We start from the raw sequence: 19,643 nt of genomic DNA, 5'->3' as shown, positions 1-19,643 counted from the left end.
ATGATAGGATGCGCGCACTGGACCCCCATGTCTCTTCCTGCTCCCACCCCCAGAAATGCTGACATTGGGCAGCTAAATAATACACCCAAGCATTGGGAACAGCCAGGCCCCCCTCCTCCTTTGGCAGCTGTAATTTCTCCAGTTTAATCCTAGGTACCCCCTTCTTCCATACTAGGTCTCTAAAAAGGTTATGCAATCTCCTGAACCAATATTTGGGGATCCATACCGGTGAGTTATGTAGGACATACAACACCTGGGGCATAAGGATCATTTTAATCAAATTTGTCCTACCCAGAGCCGATAGGGGCAACTTATTCCACGCCTCTACTTTGGCTTTTATCTTTGTTAACAGTGGCATTACATTAAGGGACATATAATCCTGTACTTTCGCCGTCACCCTCACCCCCAAATACTTAAACTCCTTCACCACAGGTATCTCCACCTCCTCTTCCCCATTCTGAATATCCCCCGGGTCCATGAGCATTAGGGCCGATTTTGACCAATTAATGAGTAGTCCTGAATATTTCCCAAACCGCTTAATTAGGGCCATCACTAACGGTAATGTGCGTTCGGTATCCGCCATGAATAGCAGCATATCATCTGCGTATAATGCAATTCTTTCCTCCACCCCCCCATATCTCAACCCCTGAATGTGTTCATGTTGTCTCACTGCACACGCCAAGGGTTCCACCGCCAACGCAAACAACAATGGGGACAATGGACATCCCTGACGCGTTCCCCGCTCCAGCGCAAACCGATCCGATAACACCCCATTCACCCTTATCTTTGCTGTCGGGGCTACATACAACAATTTTACCCATTTTATATAATTAGGGCCAAATCCCATTTTTTCCAGAACTGACCACAAATAATTCCATTCCACACAATCGAATGCTTTGGCCGCATCTAAGGACATTATGGCTCTCCCCCCACGATTATCCGGCATAACTTGTAGATTCAAAAACAGCCGCCTCAGATTTACCGCCGTCGATTTGGATGGCATAAAACCGGCCTGATCTCCGTGTACCACCCCAGCTACTACTTTAGCTAGTCGAAGCGCCAATACTTTCGCCATGATTTTAATATCCGCCGTCAGCAGTGAGACTGGTCTATAAGAGCCCGGGAGTTGAGGATCCTTCCCCTCTTTAGGCAGAACTACTATAGTCGCTTCATACATTGTTTCTGGAAGCCGCCCCCTATTGAAGCTATCTAAAAGAGTGGCCAGTAACTGCGGCGCAAGCTCCTCCCCATATTCCTTAAAAACTTCCACCGGAAGACCATCCGGCCCCGGCGCCTTTTCACTGGCTAGTATCCCTATAGCCGCCTGTATTTCCTCCAGAGATATTGGCTCCTCCAATGTCCCTCTCTCCTCCCCCCCCAACCTAGGAAATTCTATCTCCCCTATATACTCTTCCAGCTGCTGAGGCGTGTGCTCTGCCCTAGAGGCATACAAATCCGAGTAGAACTGCTGAAACACTTTCAAAATCTGTCCTGTATCAGTCTCCAACCTCCCCCCCTCCCCTTTAATGGTGTGTATGTAATTATTCTCCCTCTGAGCCTGCGCCATCCTTGCCAGTAACCGTCCAGTGGTTTCCCCCTCCTCATAATATTGGCGTTTTAAAAACATCCTTTTGTTATCTGCCCTCTCCAACTGATGTTGCTTTAACAACCGCTGCGCCTCCACCCAATGCTTCAATGTGTCTGTTGTGTTATCTATTATATGCAGCCTTTCTGTCTCCTCTACCCTTCCCAACAGTGCTTCTCCTAATTGTCTAGACCGTGTTTTTACTGCTGAAATGTGCTGGATGAACACCCCTCTCAGCCACGCCTTCATCGCGTCCCACAGTATCTCTTGCGGTACCGTTCCTGAATTGAACTGAAAGTACTCCTTTATGAGGTCTAAAATTTGTTTATTGTCTATCAGCTTTAGCCAAAAGGCATTAAGTTTCCAACACCCTTGCCCCCGCCCTGTCCTCTCCTCCGTCTCTACCTTCATTAACACAGGAGAATGATCCGATAACGCTCTTTGCAAGTATTCTATCTGAGCTACAAATGGTACCGCTGTCGGTGAGCACAAGATTAAGTCTATCCTGGATAAAGACTGATATGTGGAAGACGCACAAGAATACTGAAAGCTATTTGGATGTTTATCCCTCCATATGTCCCGCCAGCCCATTTCAGCAACCAGATGGCCAAAAGCTGTTACACCTCCCCCTGTCATGCCAAATTTATCCATATTGGTATTCAATACTGCGTTAAAATCCCCCATCACTATTAACGGCACCTCCGGGTACCTAGCCAGTTCCTCCACCACTTTCTTGATACATCCACTAGAAAACGGAGGGGGTACATACAACACCACCAACACACAATTCCAATGATACAATGTACAGTGTACCCCCACATACCGCCCCTCCCCATCCTGGAAGGAGTCGTGACATACAAATGGCACTGCCCTATGTATGAGAAGACTCACCCCCCTTGAATATGTAGTATGGTAAGAATGAAAACTATGGCCTACCCAGGCCCTATGCATCATGGAAACTGAATCCCTAGTCATATGTGTCTCCTGTAGTCCTATCACCCTCGACTCCTGTTTTCTAATAAAATCAAATACCGCCTGTCGTTTTCTGGCTTCCCGCAGGCCCCGTACATTCCAGGACAAACAATTAATTGATCCCATCATCCCTCAACATATCACAGCTCCTCCTATCCTGTTCTCTTAATTTTACATATCCGACCGGCTGGGTCTTCTTTCCCTCCCTCCCCTCCCCCCCCTGCAACCTCCCCTCCCCCCCCTGCAACCTCCCCCGTAAACCTACCCCTTTCCAAGGGTTGGGGCAACAGAACGTATCTGCCATTACCCATAACAAACATCGGCAGGTCAACTCCGCCCACCATACATTCAACAATGCCATAACTCGTTATGTGCTTTTCCCGCTTAACTGACCATCCCTCCCGCTGCCATTTTCTTACAAATAAACTACCATCCCTTCAGCATATCAATACCCCTCAATGTCCATAAACACATTCCTCCTCTTCCGGTCTTCCGCGGTCCCCGCAACCATGCCCTCCAACTCCAAGTCCAATCAAATGCCAAATCTTGCAATTTTTCCTACGACACCTGGTTCAGTCCTGCATCCCCAGCCTCCTTTTGCCAGCCGGTCTGTTCCGGATCAACGCCGTCCCTCTGCCGGTCTCAGCTGACTTTCATGGCTATCCAACCATCTAACCGCTTCTCTCGGTGTCTCAAAAAAGGAAGTTGTTCCCAGCGCCACCACTCTCAAACGGGCAGGATACATCATGGAATATTGCACTTGTAATGCCCTTAGTCGTCTTTTTATATCCATAAACTGTGATCTTTTCCGTTGTACTTCCAAAGAGAAGTCCGGGAAGAAGGACACTTTCACCCCATTAAAGGAGATGTCTTGACGTTCTCTAGCTTTCCTCAGGATCTTGTCTCTATCTTTATAATGTAGAATCTTTATCAGCACCGGTCTCGGCGGCCTTCCGGGAGGGCCAGGTCTGGTCGGCACCCTGTGCGCTCTCTCCACCGCAAATAAAGGGGTCAATTCCTCTCTACCAAATGTGTCTATCAGCCACTTTTCAAAGAAGTCATCCGGATTCGTTCCCTCCACTCTTTCCGGAACCCCCACAAGGCGCACATTATTTCGTCTCAGCCGATTTTCCATATCGTCTGTCTTAGCCATCAATGTCGCCACTGCCTGCGAATGTGCCTGTACATCCTGCTTTATGTGAGGAATCGCATCCTCCATGTCTGAGACTCTCCCTTCCACGGCAGTGGTGCGTTCCGCAACTTTCTGCAAATCATTCCTGAGCAGCAAAATGTCCTCCTTCAATCCACCCATCTGACTTGCTAAGGTATTAAGAACCATAGAATTCTGCTTCACCGCTGCCAAAATGTCCTTTAGGGAGGGTTCCTCCTTCCCTACTCCACTTTTCCCTCCAGCACCTGGCTGATCCTGCATGGCGCCACTCATCTCCTCCTCCTCCTCCTCACTTCTCATGTCCCCCGCCAAAGGAGAATACCTGGATCCATATGATGAGCTTCCAGCTGCCTGATCTCCAGCCGACTTTCGCTGCTGTGCAGCCGCCCCCCCTGCTCTCGGCGTGCGGGCGAACCTCTCCAGCTTTTCCACAACTTCCTGCCGGAGGCCTCTATTGCGGCCTTCCTTCTCCTCGGCGCCATCTTGAGCGCGGGACCCGGGACTCGCTGGCGGCGACTTCTGCTTCTTAGAGCGCGTCATTATGACCGGGTATTCGTGCTCCTCCACCTCCAGACTCTGGTAAGCCCCTAGGGAAGCTATTTTCCCCGAGTTTTACGGGATATATGGACCTTAAAGGATGATTACAGCAGGAGCTCCGGTCACACACGTCCTCTCACATTCACCTCTAGGCCACGCCCCTGGACAATACATATTTAGTAGTGTTTCTCTGGTAAAACCTTCTGTGTTACAGAAAAAAATTGAATAGAATTGAAATTCAGAAAGGAAAATTAAATTTGCTAATTTCACCTCTACTTTGCTTTAATTTCTGTGAAATGCCTGAAGGGTTAAATAAACTTTCTAAATGCTGTTTTGAATACTTTGAGGGGTCTAGTTTTCAAAATGGGGTGTTTTATGGGGGTTTCTATTACATAGGCCCCTCAAAGCCAATTCGGAGCCAAAGAGGTACCTTAAAAAAAAGGCTTTTGACATTTTCTTAAAAATATGAGAAATTTTTGTTTATGTTCTAAGCCTTGTAACGTCCAAGAAAAATAAAAGAATGTTCAAAAAACTATGCCAATCTAAAGTAGACATATGGGAAATGCGAACTAGTAACTATTTTGGGTGGTATAACCGTCTGTTTTACAAGCAGATGCATTTAAATTCTGAAAAATGCTATTTTTTTTATAAATTTTCTCAAAATTTTGCAATTTTTCACCAATAAACACTGAATATATCGTCTAAATTTTACCGCTAACACAAAGCCCAATGTGTCATGAGAAAACAGTCTCAAAATTGCTTGGATAGGTTTAAGCATTCCGACGTTACCACATAAAATGAAATATGTCAGATTTGAAAAATGGGCTCTGAGCCTTAAGGCCCAAACTAGGCTGCGTCCTTAAGGGGTTAATCACTTATTTTCCATGAGTGAATCTTTAAACTAAAGTGAGGAGTACTCAGATTGCGGAGGTTTAACCCCTTAGATGCCACGATCAATAGCGACTGCGGCTTCTAAGATGTTTGAGGGAGAAAGCTCCGTGTCACCGCCGGGACGTGATCGCAGGGAACCGATGGGTTTCCATGGCAGCCAAACAAACATGTAAAAACCGTTAAATAAAAAGTTTATGAAAAAATAAAATTATATCAAAATTACAGTACCATAAAAAGTGGTTTTATTTAGTAAAAAATAAATAAAAAATAAATACACACATATATTGTGTTGCCGCGTTTGTAACGTCTTGAACAATGAAGTGAACACATTAATTAAACCGCCAGGTGAAGGGCGATAAAAAAAATAAAAAATTAAAAAAAAAAAAAAGATTAGATTCCCCCCAAAAATAAAAAAGTTGAATGAGGGCAGGTTCAGACGAAAGTGAGAGATTAGCGCGCGCACAAAACGCTGCGTTTTGCACGCGCGTGGCAGCAGCGTGACAGCTCCGTGTGTCACGTTCATATGGATGCGCGGCTGCGTGCTTTTCGCGCAGCCGCCATTACGACACTCCGTTTGGATGTTTGCAAACAGAAAAGCACGTGGTGCTTTTCTGTTTACATTCATTCTTTTACTGCTGTTGCGCGAATAACGCGCGTCCCACGGAAGTGCTTCCGTGGGGCATGCGTGATTTTCACGCACCCATTGACTTTAATGGGTGTGTGATGCGCGAAAAACGCCTAAATATAGAACATGTCGTGAGTTTTACGCAGCAGACTCACGCTGCGCAAAACTCACGGACTGTCTGCACTGCCACATAGACTTGCATAGGTCCGTGCGACCCGCGTGAAAACCACGCGGGCTGCCCGGACGAAAATCGCGTTCGTGTGAATCCCCCCTAAGTCCCATGTACCACAAAATAGTACCAATGAAAACTAAACCTTGTCCCGCAACAAGAGCCCACATATGGTCACATCGAGGGAAAAATAAAAAAAGTTACGAGTCTTGGAACGCGGTGATGCAAAAAACATGTAATGTATTTTTTAAAAGGGTTTTTGTTGTGCAAACGTAGGAGAAAAATACCTCCACATATTTTGGTGTTCCCGTAATCGTGCTGACCCATAGAATAAAGGTAACATGTTATTTATACTGCATAGTGAATGGCGTATATTTAAAATGCGAAAAACAATGCTGGAATAGCTTTTTATTTTCAATGCCCTCCTAACATAAGGTTAATAAAAAGGTATTCAATATATTACATGCGTCCAAAAGGTGGGATGCAACTCGTCCCGCAAAAAAACTAATAGAGAAAAAATAAATACGTTTCATGGAAATATTTGCACCTTCTCCTATTTTTGGTTTACAAATCCCGATGCAAAATAAAGCGGTGTGAAAGTGGTCAAAGTTTAAAAAGAGACGGTCACTAGATTATTAATTCCCTATCTTCTAACTAATTTAATAGGCGCTATGATGCTGATAACTAGTGCGATTTTTTTTCAAAAGAGATTTGCAAAGTAATGAGCTTTTTTCTAAATCTGCTAATTTGGCTTCAGTTGCTAAACGGGAGGGGACTCTTTTCACAGCGGGCGGTGTAATATTTTCTGTAGGACGCTGTCCAATCAGCATACAGTTCTCTTCCCTGCCCAGCAACAAGGCCCGATCATATAGTATACAGCTACCATTCCCAACAATGTTTTTAACTGGTGATATCTCCGGTTGTTTTACAGCTAGAACTGCGATCCTGGTGCCATATGAAATATTAGAATCTCCTCTTTCATATGCCACCAGAATCACTGTCCTACAGCCCGAGATATGGCTGTTTGAAGTGATCCCCCTTCCCTCCAGCCTCTCATACGGTGTAATGCAGCTTCATGCTGATAGGTCCGTGTCAGAGGCTCCACCTCAGGAGAATCGTTGCGGTTGACTCCCACTTGTCTAGTATCGACTCATTTGCATATTTAGAAGAAAGCTCATAACTTAAAATAGACGTTTTGGGACACAATTTTCATGATCATGATCAGTGCGACAGCGCCTATTAGATTAGTTAGGAGATACGGCATTACTAAACTACTGACAGATCCTCCACACCATGGCTTGACTCTGCAACAATTAACCTCTTCTTAGGGACACATATCTATCTCTGTTTTTGTGCCATCACAAAACACAGAAATTCTGCAATTGTTTTTTTTTGTATGTTGGTCACTATGTGGGAAAAAAATAATGCATTCATTTTATACCACGGATCTCGTTACAGTTGCGGCAACACTGACTAGGTGTACTCCCCCCCCCCCCCCTCCCCATAATAGAGCACTTTTTTTTACTTTGGATTTTATAAACTTTTTTTTACGTGTCCAACTTTAAGATTTGTATTTTTTTTCATAACATGCACAAATCTTACATACATGGGGGAAAAAAATAAAATAAAAATCTACTCACCATTCGGGTGCCAGATTTCGGTTATAAATTTCATTTTAGGCGGCCTTAGGGGATAATCCCTTGGAAAAGTAAGATGCGCTTTGAATACACCACCCTCACTATGGAGCAAACAAGGAGTACACATTATGGGTATGGAGGCATAAAGAGTCAGTATTGTTAGCATGCATTATCTAGGCCTTTAGCAGTTTACGGTCTCGAACACACACACACACGTTTTTTGCCGTTTAACCCCTTAGTGACCAGCCCATTTTAGGCCGTAATGACCAAGCTATTTTATTCGTTTTTCTATAGTCGCATTTAAAGAGCTATAACTTTTTTAATTTTTTCGTCTACATAGCTGTATGAGGACTTGTTTTCTGCGGGATTAGTTGTACTTTTTAATAGCACCATTTTTGGGTACGTATTTTTTTATAAACTTTTATTAACTTTTTTTTTGGGGGGGGGGGGGGGGGGAAGATTATAAAAAAAAAAGCCTGAAATTCCACCATTGCTCTATGCATTTCAAATTGACGGCGTTCACTGTGCGACGTAAATAACACGTTACCTTTATTCTATGGGTCGGTACGATTACGGCGATACCACATATGTAGAGGTTTTTTTATGTTTTACGACTTTTGCACAATAAAAACACTTTTGAACTAAAATGATTTGTTTTTGCATCGTCGCTTTCCAAGAGCCGTAACTTTTTTTATTTTTCCATCAATGTAGTGATTTTTTTGGGCTTGTTTTCTGCGGGACGAGACATAGTTTTGATTGGTACTGTTTTGGGGTGCATGGGACTTATTGATTCATTTTTATTATGACTTTTTTGGGGGGCAATGGATAAAAATTGCAATTTCGCCATTGTTTTTTGCGGTGTTCACCTTGCGGTTTAAATTACATATTAACTTTATTAATGGAGTCATTACGGTCGCGGCGATACCACATATGTGTACTTTTATTTATTTTTTTTACACTTTTACTAAATAAAACCACTTTTTATGGAAAACATTTTTTATTTTTTTACTGTACTTTATTAATAATCTTTATTTCACATTACTTCTTTTATTAGTCCCACTAGGGGACTTTACTGTGCGATCTTCAGATCGCTGCTATAATGCCTCCGGCGCGTCCTAACAGGCATATGTCCAGGGCAGACCTGGGGTCTTTTATCAGGCCCCCGGCTGCAATGACACACCATCGGAGACCCGCGATTGCATTTGCGGGCCGCCGATGGGTGAGAGGGAGCTCACTCCCTCTGTAAACAAAGTTAAATGCCGCGGTCGCTATGGATGGCGGCATTTAACGGGTTAAACGGCCGCGATCGAAGTAAACTTCGATCACGGGCGTTGGAGCAAGAGCTCAGCTGTCATCAGGCAGGAGCTCAGCTGTCATCAGACAGCTGAGCCCCGGCTCAAGCCTGCACGGGAGACCCGTGCAGGACTTAGCCTAGCCTATGGCCCCTTAGTGACGAACTTAAAAAGGTGTATTGTTGGTCACTAAGGGTTTAAACCGCATCATTTTTTATTTTTTTTTTAAAAAAAAAAAGGACAAGTTTCAAGCGTTTGGTAGTTTTATTTTGTACAGTACAGGTGACAAATCAAAACGGTGTGTGTAGGCTCACATATTTTACTATAGGCTTTAACCCCTTAACGACAAGTTCTGTTTGGTCCTTCATGACCAAACCATTTTTTTCATCCTTGCATACAAAAGGGTCACGACTTTATTTTTCCATCGATGTAGAAGTATGATGCCTTGTTTTTGGTGGGACGAGTTGTATTTTTTTTTTTTAAGGAAAAGTCACTTGTGTTGCGATTATGAAAACCATAACCCTTTTTTTTTAAATGTTTCCAACAATGCAGCTGTACGACGGCTTTTTTTATTTTGTTTTAAAGTGCGTTGTGATATTTATTGGTACTATTTTGCAGTACATATAATTAATTGCCTATTTTTTTTTTAGGGAGAGATGAAAATAAAAACGGCGAAACTGCCTTTATTTTTATTTATTTATTTTTTATGCCATGCACAGTATAAAATAACTTATTTTACAGGCAGTTGTGATTTTTTCTGGAAACTTTACAAAATGAAATTTTTAATGAAAAAGGGGTTTTGTTTTTAACACTTTTTTTGCAGAAGTACTTTTCATTAAACAGAAGTCTTTTTTCTTTTACTCTCGTGGTACTTGAAGCAAGGATCCTCCTTTGATCGCTTGTATAATTATTTGGAGTACTTAAAACTTTCAAACCCAAGAGAGGAGACAAAAAAGAAAAAAAATAAGAAGACTAGCAAATCGCTCGACTGGACCGATTTTGAAGACATTTTCAAGCTACTCAATGTATTACTATGGACAGTAATTTTTTTGTAGGGAGATAAATAGACCTAGCCTAATGCATTCCCATGGACAGCGAAGGAAAAAGATGACATTTACCCCAATGTCCATAATGGAATGATCATAAACTTATATGGAGAACAGAAGCTACTAGAAACAGGATACTTACTATAATGTGTCCGGTGGACCAATAATAAGAACTTCCCATCGGTATAGGTCATTGTCATCTATTAATCCTGCTGAGAACCCCTCTACTGGGTTTTTATTTAGTTCTGCAAAACAAAACAAGTTTAAAAATACACTAAGTATTGTTAGCCAAAATAGTCCCTACATTGATAGAAGGCACGTTCCTCACTTCCTGATCCCGTCAGCGGGCCTAAAAACTGCTGACCGCGCGATACAGAGGAGGACATTGTAATTCTACTTGTTTTTGTCTTGGTCATTCAAGTTGCATGTCTGAGAAATCGATGTTTACAACTATTGGTGCTGTGGATGCCAGTGCCACTCTCTGCTCTGAGTGACGGCTCTAGCGGACAATCAAGCCACTCTAAGGGCTTATTCAGACGAGCGTGATATACGTCGGTGCAATGTGCGTAATTTTCACGCGCCTCGCACGGACCTATATTAGTCTATCTGGCCGTTCAGACAGTCCGTGATTTTCACGCGCGAGTCCGCTGCGTAAAACTCACGACATGTCCTATATTTGTGCGTTTTTCGCGCATCACGCCCCCATTGAAGTCAATGGGTGCGTGAAAATCACGCGCACCACACGGAAGCACTTCCATGTGGTGCGCGTGATTCGCGCAACAGCAGTAAGAACTATGAATGAAAACAGAAAAGCACCACGTGCTTTTCTGTTTACAAACATACAGAGTGTCATAATGATGCCGGCTGCGCGAAAATCACGCAGCCACGCATCATACACTGCTGACACGGAGCGGTTATGTACCTTTTGCGCACGCAAAACGCACACGCTTGTGTGAATCCGGCCTCAGGCCCATGTTCACAGTTTTTTTGCCGTGGCAAAAAATGGCCGAAATGGACTCCAATTGATTTCAATGGGTGGTGCCGGCGGTTATTTACCGCGAACAAAAAAAAAACCGCACGCGGGAAAAAGAAGCAACATGCCCTATCTTGAGGCATTTTCCGCCTCAAAAACCCCATTGAAATCAGATGGGAGACGGAAATAAACACGTTTTTTTTTAATGCATTTTTCAGCAAAAAACTTTTGCGGTTATTCCATCTTTCTGTTGAAGAGATAGCCTAAAAAAAAAAAAACACGCCATAAAACGAGTGTGGTGCAAAACCACTTAAAAAACAAAACAAAAATGGAGCTGATTTTTCCAGGCAGAATTTTCTGCCTGCAAAAAACTTAGTGTGAAATACCCTAAGGAGAAGTAAGGAGCACTAGAACATTGTGGCCCCTGTGACTGCGGCGGAGGAATTAAACATAGATTTTTCTGCCATGCAACTTGCATCACCGAGGCAGAAAGGTATGTTTACAATGCCCTCCCCTGTATCGCACGGTCAGCAGTTTTCAGGCCTAATCCAGCTCACAGATTCCCTTTAAAATGAGAAGGGCATAATTCAAGTAAAGACTTATTCGCACCATATTTTTTTTTAAATTCTTTTTTAAAGGTATGCCAAAAGACCACATGGCATACATTTGGTTCATAGAAAATACGGGCACGTCATACTATATATGTTTAGATAACATTTTGGAGATTTTTGGAAGGCTATATGCACATCACATAAAAAGCTAATATTTCATGAACTTATAGCCTATGAGCAGAATAGGTGATAAGTGTTTGATCGCTGGGACCTCCACCGATCGAGAGCGGGGATCCCGAGTTACCTATTTAATGGAGCAGCGGTCACGTGCTGATACTCCTTTAACTGTGGAACAGACGAGTATCTATTGGACACTGCTATCTCAGGCCGTCCCACAAAGAATGAATGGAGCAGCATGCGTGACCACCGCTATGTTTTAACAGGTGAATCGGGATCAGTGGGGGTCCCAGTGAACGAACACTTATTACCTGTACTGCGGATAGGTTACGTTTTTTATGGTGGGACAACCCCTTTGGGAATGTACACACGGTGCTGAAAAAATGGTGTAAACACATCAAATATGCTAGCGGTTTTGTAAAGCCCCGTTTTAAATACAGGCGGTTTTTTAAAATGTTTTTGGCATGTTAGTGTGCACAAAACGCATCAGTTTTTGGCGTATAATTCGGACTCTCATTGACTATGGAGACATTTGGCGAGTTTTCTGCGCCAAAGTACTGACCTGACACTTTTTTACGCAATGCGTGGTTATTGGACGTGCGGTTTTTACAGGTAAACTACTAAACACAACGTGTTAACCCAGTCTTCCAGCTGAATGGCCGCTAATACCCCTTTAAGACCTCTCCAATTATAAATGGAACGGACGAATAGGCAACAGCATGATTGTTTTAAGAGCTTTCATATACAAATGTTAGTGACACATGTTATAGCAATAAACACATATGCAGAAAATCAGTGTTCAATGACCCAAACATTTTAAAAATAAAATAGTTTTTATTGAGACATGATAAAAATACAAAATATACAGTTAATAGCATCAAAAATGGATTAAAAAAAAATCATCCCTTTTCTCCCTGACGAAGCCTGGTGGCGAAACGCGTTGGGTGCAAGTGGGCTCCTGGCACATCGCTACTTTTTACCCCATTGTATATCTGCATGGTCTGTCAACTTCTCTTTTATTCGTTTTTGGCTACCTTGCCAGTTCTGATGGTCTATTTCACAGTTGTTTATTTTTGTTATGTGACTCACCATGGCGGCTTATTTACAATGTACTTCTGTATGGTATAGATGTTATGGCCAGTAGCCCACTCAGTATTTTCTTTACTGTGAGGACTTCTATTTTAATCTATTTTTGATGCCATTAAAAGTTTTCATTGAGACATGATAAAAATACAAAATAGTTATTTTTAAAATGTTTGGGTCATTTAACACGGATTTTCTGCATATGTGTTTAACCCCTTCCCGACATGCGGCGTACATGTATGGCGCGGTCGGGAGGTGATTCCCGCAAAGTGCCGTACATGTACGGCGCAGTGATTGTGCGGGCTCAGAAGCAGAGCCGGCACCATCACCGCGGGGTGATAGCTGTATTATACAGCTGGCACCCTCCTGTAACTGCCAGGACCGGAGCTACTCTCCGATCCGGCAGATTAACCCCTCAGATGCTGCGCTCAATAGTTTTCAACCTACCGGCAACCCAGTGATGCAATCGCTGGGTTGCTGTGGCAATCGGACCCCAGAAAATGGCGTCCGAGTCTGCCTTGTACGGGAGCCGATGAGGACCCGCCTGCGGCGAGTCCTCATAGGCTTGCTGTCAGTGAATAACTGACAGCGCTAATACACTGCACTTCGTATGTAGTGCAGTGTATTAGAGTAGCGATCGGGGCATCAGGCCCTCATGTCCCCTAGTGGGACACGTCAGAAAAGTAAAAAAAAAAAGTTAATAAAAATGTTGTAAAAACACACACATTTCAAATAAAAATAAAGCTAAACTGACTTTTTTCCCATAGTAAGTATTTTATTATGGGAAAAACCGTAAAAATTAAAAAAAACAACTATACATAATTGGTATCGCCTCGTCCGTAACGACCCAAACTACAAAACTATTATGTAATTTATCCCGCACGGTGAACACCGTAAAAAAAAACATGAAAAACAACGCCAGAATCTTTGTTTTTAGGTCACATCTCCTTCCAAAAAATGCTATAAAAAGTGATCAAAAAGTCACATTTACTCCAAAATAGTACTAATAAAAACGAAAATCCGTCCCGCAAAGAATAATCCCTGACACCGCTTTGTGCACGCAAAAATAAAAAAGTTATGGGTTTTAGAATATGGCGACACAGAAAACAAATGATTTTATGAAAAAAGTGATTTTATTGTGCAAAAGCTGCAATACATAAAAAAAAACGATATAAATTTGGTATAGCCGTAATCGTATCGACCCACAGAATAAAGCTAACATGTAATTTAGGGCGCACTGTGGATGCCGATAAAAAAAACAAAAAACGATTCCAGAATTGCTTGTTTTTGGTAATTTCCTTTATCAAAAAATGAAATAAAAAAAGTGATCAAAAAGTCGTATGTGTTCTACCAATAAAATCTACAGCCCGTCTCGCAAGAAACAAGCCCGCACACCGCTCAATCAACTGAAAAACAAAAAAAGTTACGCCACTAGTAATGCGGTGATGAAAAAACATCTCAATGCGCAGGCCGGAGGGGAACATTCCTTCAGTTTCAGGGCCCTAGTATTTAGGAACTAGGAAAGGGAAGGGACATCGCACATCCGCTGGAAGCGAGGGTGCCCGTATTATACCAGCGCAAAACTTTCCCAGTAATATTTCCCAAACTACGAAGGAGAAAAAGTCCCCAAAAGGTGCAGAGCGTTACAAAAGGGGGATAAGAAAGAAAACCGTTTATAAGTGTGACACCGGCCTGTGCATAACGGATCGCTTCACAGCGTAACACACATCTATGGAGAATTGTATTATTTACCCCATTAGTATACCCTCTTATTATGCCCTGATGTACTCCGCACAGATTACATATACCCTGATGTACTCCGCACAGATTACATATGCCACCACATTATAAACGGAAATACCAGCAAAACTCAAACAAAACAACCAAGCAAAATCCATGCTCAAAATGGCAGTCTATTCCTTCTTAGCCCTACAGCGTGCCCAAACAGCAATTTATGGCCAAAAGTAAGGCATTATCATACCCGGGAGAACCCGCTTAACAATTTATGGGGTAAGATTCTCTAGGGGCACAACATCTTGTGCGGTGAATTGGCAGATCAGTGGAAAAATTGCAATTTTCACTTTGCACCATCCACTGCGTATTCATTTCTGAAAAACACCTGTGATGTCTAAATTCTCACTACACCCCTTGATAAATGCCTTTAGGGGTGTAGTTTCTAAAGCGGGGTCACTTTTGTTTGGTACATCAGGGGTTTTGCAAATGCAACATCGCGTCCGCAAACCATTCCAGAAAAATCTATGCGCCAAAAGATAAATACCGCTCCTTTTCTTCTGAATGCTCCCATATACGTAAACAGCCTATTATAACCACATATGGGGTGTTACTGTACTCGGGAGAAATTACTTTACAAATGTTGGGGTGCTTTTTCTTCTCTATTCCTTGTAAAAATGAAAAATGTTGATCTAAAACTACATCTTGTTGGAAAATAAAATTATTTTTCATTTTCATAGCTTAATTCTAATTAATTCAGCAAAAAACCTTTGGGATCAAAATTTTCACTATACCCCTAGATGATTCCTCAGGGGGTGCAGTTTCCCAAATGGAGTCAATTTTGGGGTGTTTCCACTGTACTAGTACTACAGGGGCTCAGCAAATGTGACATGGCGCCCAGACACTATCCAAAATCCAAATGGTGCTAGTTCCATTCTGAGCCCTACCGTGTGTCCAAACAGCCGTTTATGACCACATGTGGGGTATTGTTTTACTCGGGAGAAGTTGCTTTACTAATGTTGTGGTGCTTTTTCTCCTTCAGTCCTTGTGGAAATGAAAAAAAAAAAAACCTAAACCTACATTTTATTTGAAAAAAATGTAGATTTTCATTTTTACGGCCTACTTCTAATAAGTTCTGTAAAACACCTGTGGGGTCAAACTGCTCACTGTACTCCTAGATAATTTCCTCATGGGGTGTAGTTTCCAAAATGGGGTCACTTGTTGGGGGTTTACACTGTTTTGTCACCTTAGGGGCTTTGCAAATGTGACATGGCCTCCGCAAACCATTCCGGCTAAATTTGAGCTCCAAGAGCCAAATGGCGCTCTTTCCCTTCTAAGCCCTGCCGTGTGTCCAAACAACCGTTTATTACCACATGTGGGGTATTGTTTTACTCGGGAGAAATTGCTCTACAAATGTTGTGGTGCTTTTTCTACTTTAGTTCTTTTGGAAATGAAAAAAAATTAGCTAAACCTACATTTTATTTGAAAAAAAAAAAAATGTAGATTTTCATTTTCATGGCCTAGTTCCAAAAATTTTTGCAAAAAAACTGGCCGGTCAAAATGCTTGCTACACCCCTAGATAAAGTCCTCGAGGGGTGTCGTTTCCCAAATGGGGTCACTTTTGGGGGGTTTCCACTGTTTTAGTTCCACAAGACCTGTTCAAAGCTGACATGGTGCCTAAAATATATTCTAATAAAAAGGAGACCCAAAATCCACCAGGTGCTCCTTTGCTTCGGAGGCAGGTGCTTCAGTCCAGTAGCATACTAGAGCCACATGTGGCATATTTCCTAAAACTGTAGAACCTGGGCAATAAATATTGAGTTGCATTTCTTGGGTAAAACATTCTGTGGTACCAAAAAATGGATTCAAAATGAATTTCTGGAAAAAAATAATGAACTTTGTAAATTTCACCTCTACTTTGCCTTAATTCCTGCGCAATGTCTAAAGGGTTAAGAAACTTTCTAAATGCTGTTTTGAATACTTTGAGGGGTGCAGTTTTTAAAATGGGGTGACTTATTGGGTGTTTCTAATATCTAAGGACTTCAAAGCCACTTCACAACTGAACTGGCCCCTGTCAAAATAGCATTTTGAAATGTTCTTGAAAATGTGAGAAATTGCTGCTAAAGTTCTAAGCCTTGTAACGTCCTAGAAAAATAAAATGATGTTCAAAAAACGATGCCAATCTAAAGTAGACATATGGGGGGTGTTAGTTAGCAACATTTTTGTGTGGTATAACTGCCTGTCTTACAAGCAGATACATTTAAATTGAGAAAAATGCAAATTTTTCGCAAAATTTTGGTGTTTTTCACAATTAAATACTGAATGTATCGGGCAAATTTTGCCAGTAACATAAAGTCCAATGTGTCACGAGAAAACAATCTCAGAATTACTTGGATAGATAAAAGCATTCCGGAGTTATTACCACATAAAGTGAAACATGTCAGATTTGAAAAATGAGGCTCTGTCAGGAAGGTCAAAAGCGGCCAAAGAGGGAAGGGGTTAAACTATGACTTTGGTGTTTGACTAAATTATTCTATTGAGGCACTTTTTTGGTGTTATGTGATAGCAATGTTGAAGTAGTAATGTTAAAGCAACACCAAATTTAAAAGTCCAAAAGGGAAATTTTCCCCCTTTTACGCCACATTTCTGAAAATTGGTCAGGGTTTAGCGGGAGGGGTAGTCTGTGGCCCAACAAAATTACAGAAACTGGCGCAAATTATCGTGGAAATCTAGATTTCACTTTGCGGTGCATGAACAGCACAAGATACACATTTATTAAAGAGGCACATCTTTTTCCTGCAGGTTTCAGACTAAGGGTATGTTCACACGTACACATCCGTAACGGCTGAAATCACGGAGCTGTTTTCAGGAGAAAACAGCTCCGCAATTTCAGACGTAATGGCAAGTGAAGGCGCTTTTCGCTGCGTCCGTTACGGACGTAATTGGAGCTGTTTTTCCATGGAGTCAAGGGTACAACGGCTCCAATTACGTCTCAAGAAGTGACAGGCACTTCTTTGACTCGGGAGTCTTTTTTACGCCCCGTCTTTTGACAGCGGCGCGTAAAAAAAATGACCGTCGGCACAGAACATCGTAAAGCCCATTCAAATGAATGGGGAGAGTTTTGCTGCCGATTTAGAGCCGTATTTTCGGACGTAATTCGGGGCTAAAACGCCCGAATTACGTCCGTAAATAGGGTGTGTGAACCCAGCCTAAGACTGGCGTGTGACACGCCAGACTTCGCAAATCTGCCCCCTGTATATTCACTTATTCACCCAAATACAAAATACTATAGATAGCGGAGGGGAAGGGGGATGTTATATTTGGTCTCATTTATTAACGAGTTTCAGGAGAGGAAAAAAACAATGTGGAGGTTGGAGAGGGGTAACCATCCAAAAAATATGCGCTTCCCTATATAGTGAATTGCAAAAAAAGGGGAGAGAAAGGCATCTGAAAAATTATCTGGAATCAAGCTTCACACTCGCTTTTCTTTAGGATGCTGGAGAGGTCATTCGCACAGATTCAGCGGATCGGTAACTAGATCTGTAATGCAATTATATACATTCTGCATAGAAGACGGTGACAGGTGCATTAAATGTCACATGTCAAGTCTGGTTTGAAATAAGATCAACTTCAATTTATTTTCAACACACAATAACCATATGGAGTATTAGATGGCATAGCATGCAAACTTAGAAGTAATAAATGTGGCAGCAGGAGTATGGGATTTATAAGACAATTAAAGGGATACACAAGAAAACGGTCAATCACCCCTAAAGATAAAAGTTCCTCCATATACACTTTACACATTAAGAAAATCAGACACTGGCATTAGGGGTAAATTCCAAAAAAGGTTAGCAAGTCTTTCCCCAGCCAAAAATTGAGGCACAGTACTTTAGTACTGTTAAAGGGGTATTCCTAGGGCTGGGAGATTATGACCAAAATCATGATTAATTAACCCCTTCCCCCTGCTTGCATTCTGGGCCTTAATGACCAAGCCATTTTTTACGTTTTTCCATCGTCGCAATCCAAGAAGCTATAACTTTTTTATTTTTGTATCGACATAGCTGTATACGGTCTTGTTTTTTGCGGGACAAGTTGTATTTTTTAATAGTACCATTTTGGGGTACATATTATTTATTCATTAACTTTTATTAACTTTTTTTGGAAGGGGGGGGGGTAGAAGAGAACCTGAAATTTCGCCCCTCTTTTTTGCGTCCGAAATCTACGCCGTTTACCATGTGATATAAATAACACAATAACTTTATTCAGCGGGTTGTTCCGATTGCAACGATACCAAATTTGTATAGATTTTGTATGATTTACTACTTCCACAGTAAAAACACTTTTTTTTTAAATCATTTGTTTTTGTGTCTCCATATTTGAAGAGCCATAACTTTTTTATTGTTCCGCCGATGCAGTTATAGGAGGGCTTGTTTTTTGCGGGACGACTTGTAGTTTTTATTGGTACCATTTTGGAGTAGATGCGACTTTTTGATCACTTTTTTTTTTTAAGTCAGGATTCACAGAAAACAGAAATTTTTCCATTGTTTATTTTATTTTTTCGCGGCGTTTACCGTGCGGGTTAAATAATGTAACAGCTTTATAGTCTTGGTCATTACGGACGCGGCAATACTAAGTATGTGTAACTTTTTTCCTTGATTTTTTTTCAATAGTAAAGCATTTTGTAAGGGGAAAAAGTGGGTTTAATTTTGTTTTTTTAAAAAAAAAAATTTATTAACTTTATTCAATTTTTTTTTTTTTTACAAGTCCCACTAGGGGACTTTAATATGCGATCATCCGATCGCTTTTATAATACACTGCAATACTTTTGTATTGCAGTGTATTACTGCCTGTCCGTTTAACATGGACAGGCATCTGCTAGGTCATGCCTCTGGCATAGCCTAGCAGGCATTCACTACAGGTAGACCTGTGGGCCTTTATTAGGCCCCCTGCTGACATCAGAGACACAGACACTCAGTGATTTTATCGCCGGGTGTCAGTGGGATGAGAGGGAGCTCCCTCCCTCTCTCAAAAACAACTCCGATGCGGCACACGCTATTTAGCGCCGCATCTGAGGGGTTAAACGGGTGAGATCGATACTAATATCGATCTCACCCGGTCGAGCAGGGACGCCCCAAGCTACCTCTGGCAGCTGAGAGCAGGGAGATTTAAACGGCTCCCTGCTCTGTTTATTTATCCTGAT

The 19,643-nt window shown here is 42.0% G+C and overlaps 1 protein-coding gene across 2 annotated transcripts in view; it reads right to left on the bottom strand.

The window, feature by feature from the left end:
• The window catches only part of UBE2G1 (ubiquitin conjugating enzyme E2 G1), a 94,460-nt gene that overhangs the window by 37,897 nt on the left and 36,920 nt on the right, over positions 1-19,643 (bottom strand). For both annotated transcript variants that reach the window (XM_075852849.1, XM_075852848.1), the window contains exons 2-3: positions 10,068-10,170; positions 7,591-7,688 (exon numbers count right to left, since the gene is read on the bottom strand). In XM_075852849.1, coding sequence (XP_075708964.1) covers positions 7,591-7,688; positions 10,068-10,170 — 201 coding nt within the window. The remainder of the gene's footprint in view (positions 1-7,590; positions 7,689-10,067; positions 10,171-19,643) is intronic.

This window comes from Rhinoderma darwinii, chromosome 2, assembly GCF_050947455.1.
Source record: "Rhinoderma darwinii isolate aRhiDar2 chromosome 2, aRhiDar2.hap1, whole genome shotgun sequence".
NCBI classification, from domain to species: domain Eukaryota; kingdom Metazoa; phylum Chordata; class Amphibia; order Anura; family Rhinodermatidae; genus Rhinoderma; species Rhinoderma darwinii.
Note: the sequence above shows the minus strand (reverse complement) of the source record. Positions and strands in the feature narration are given on the sequence as shown.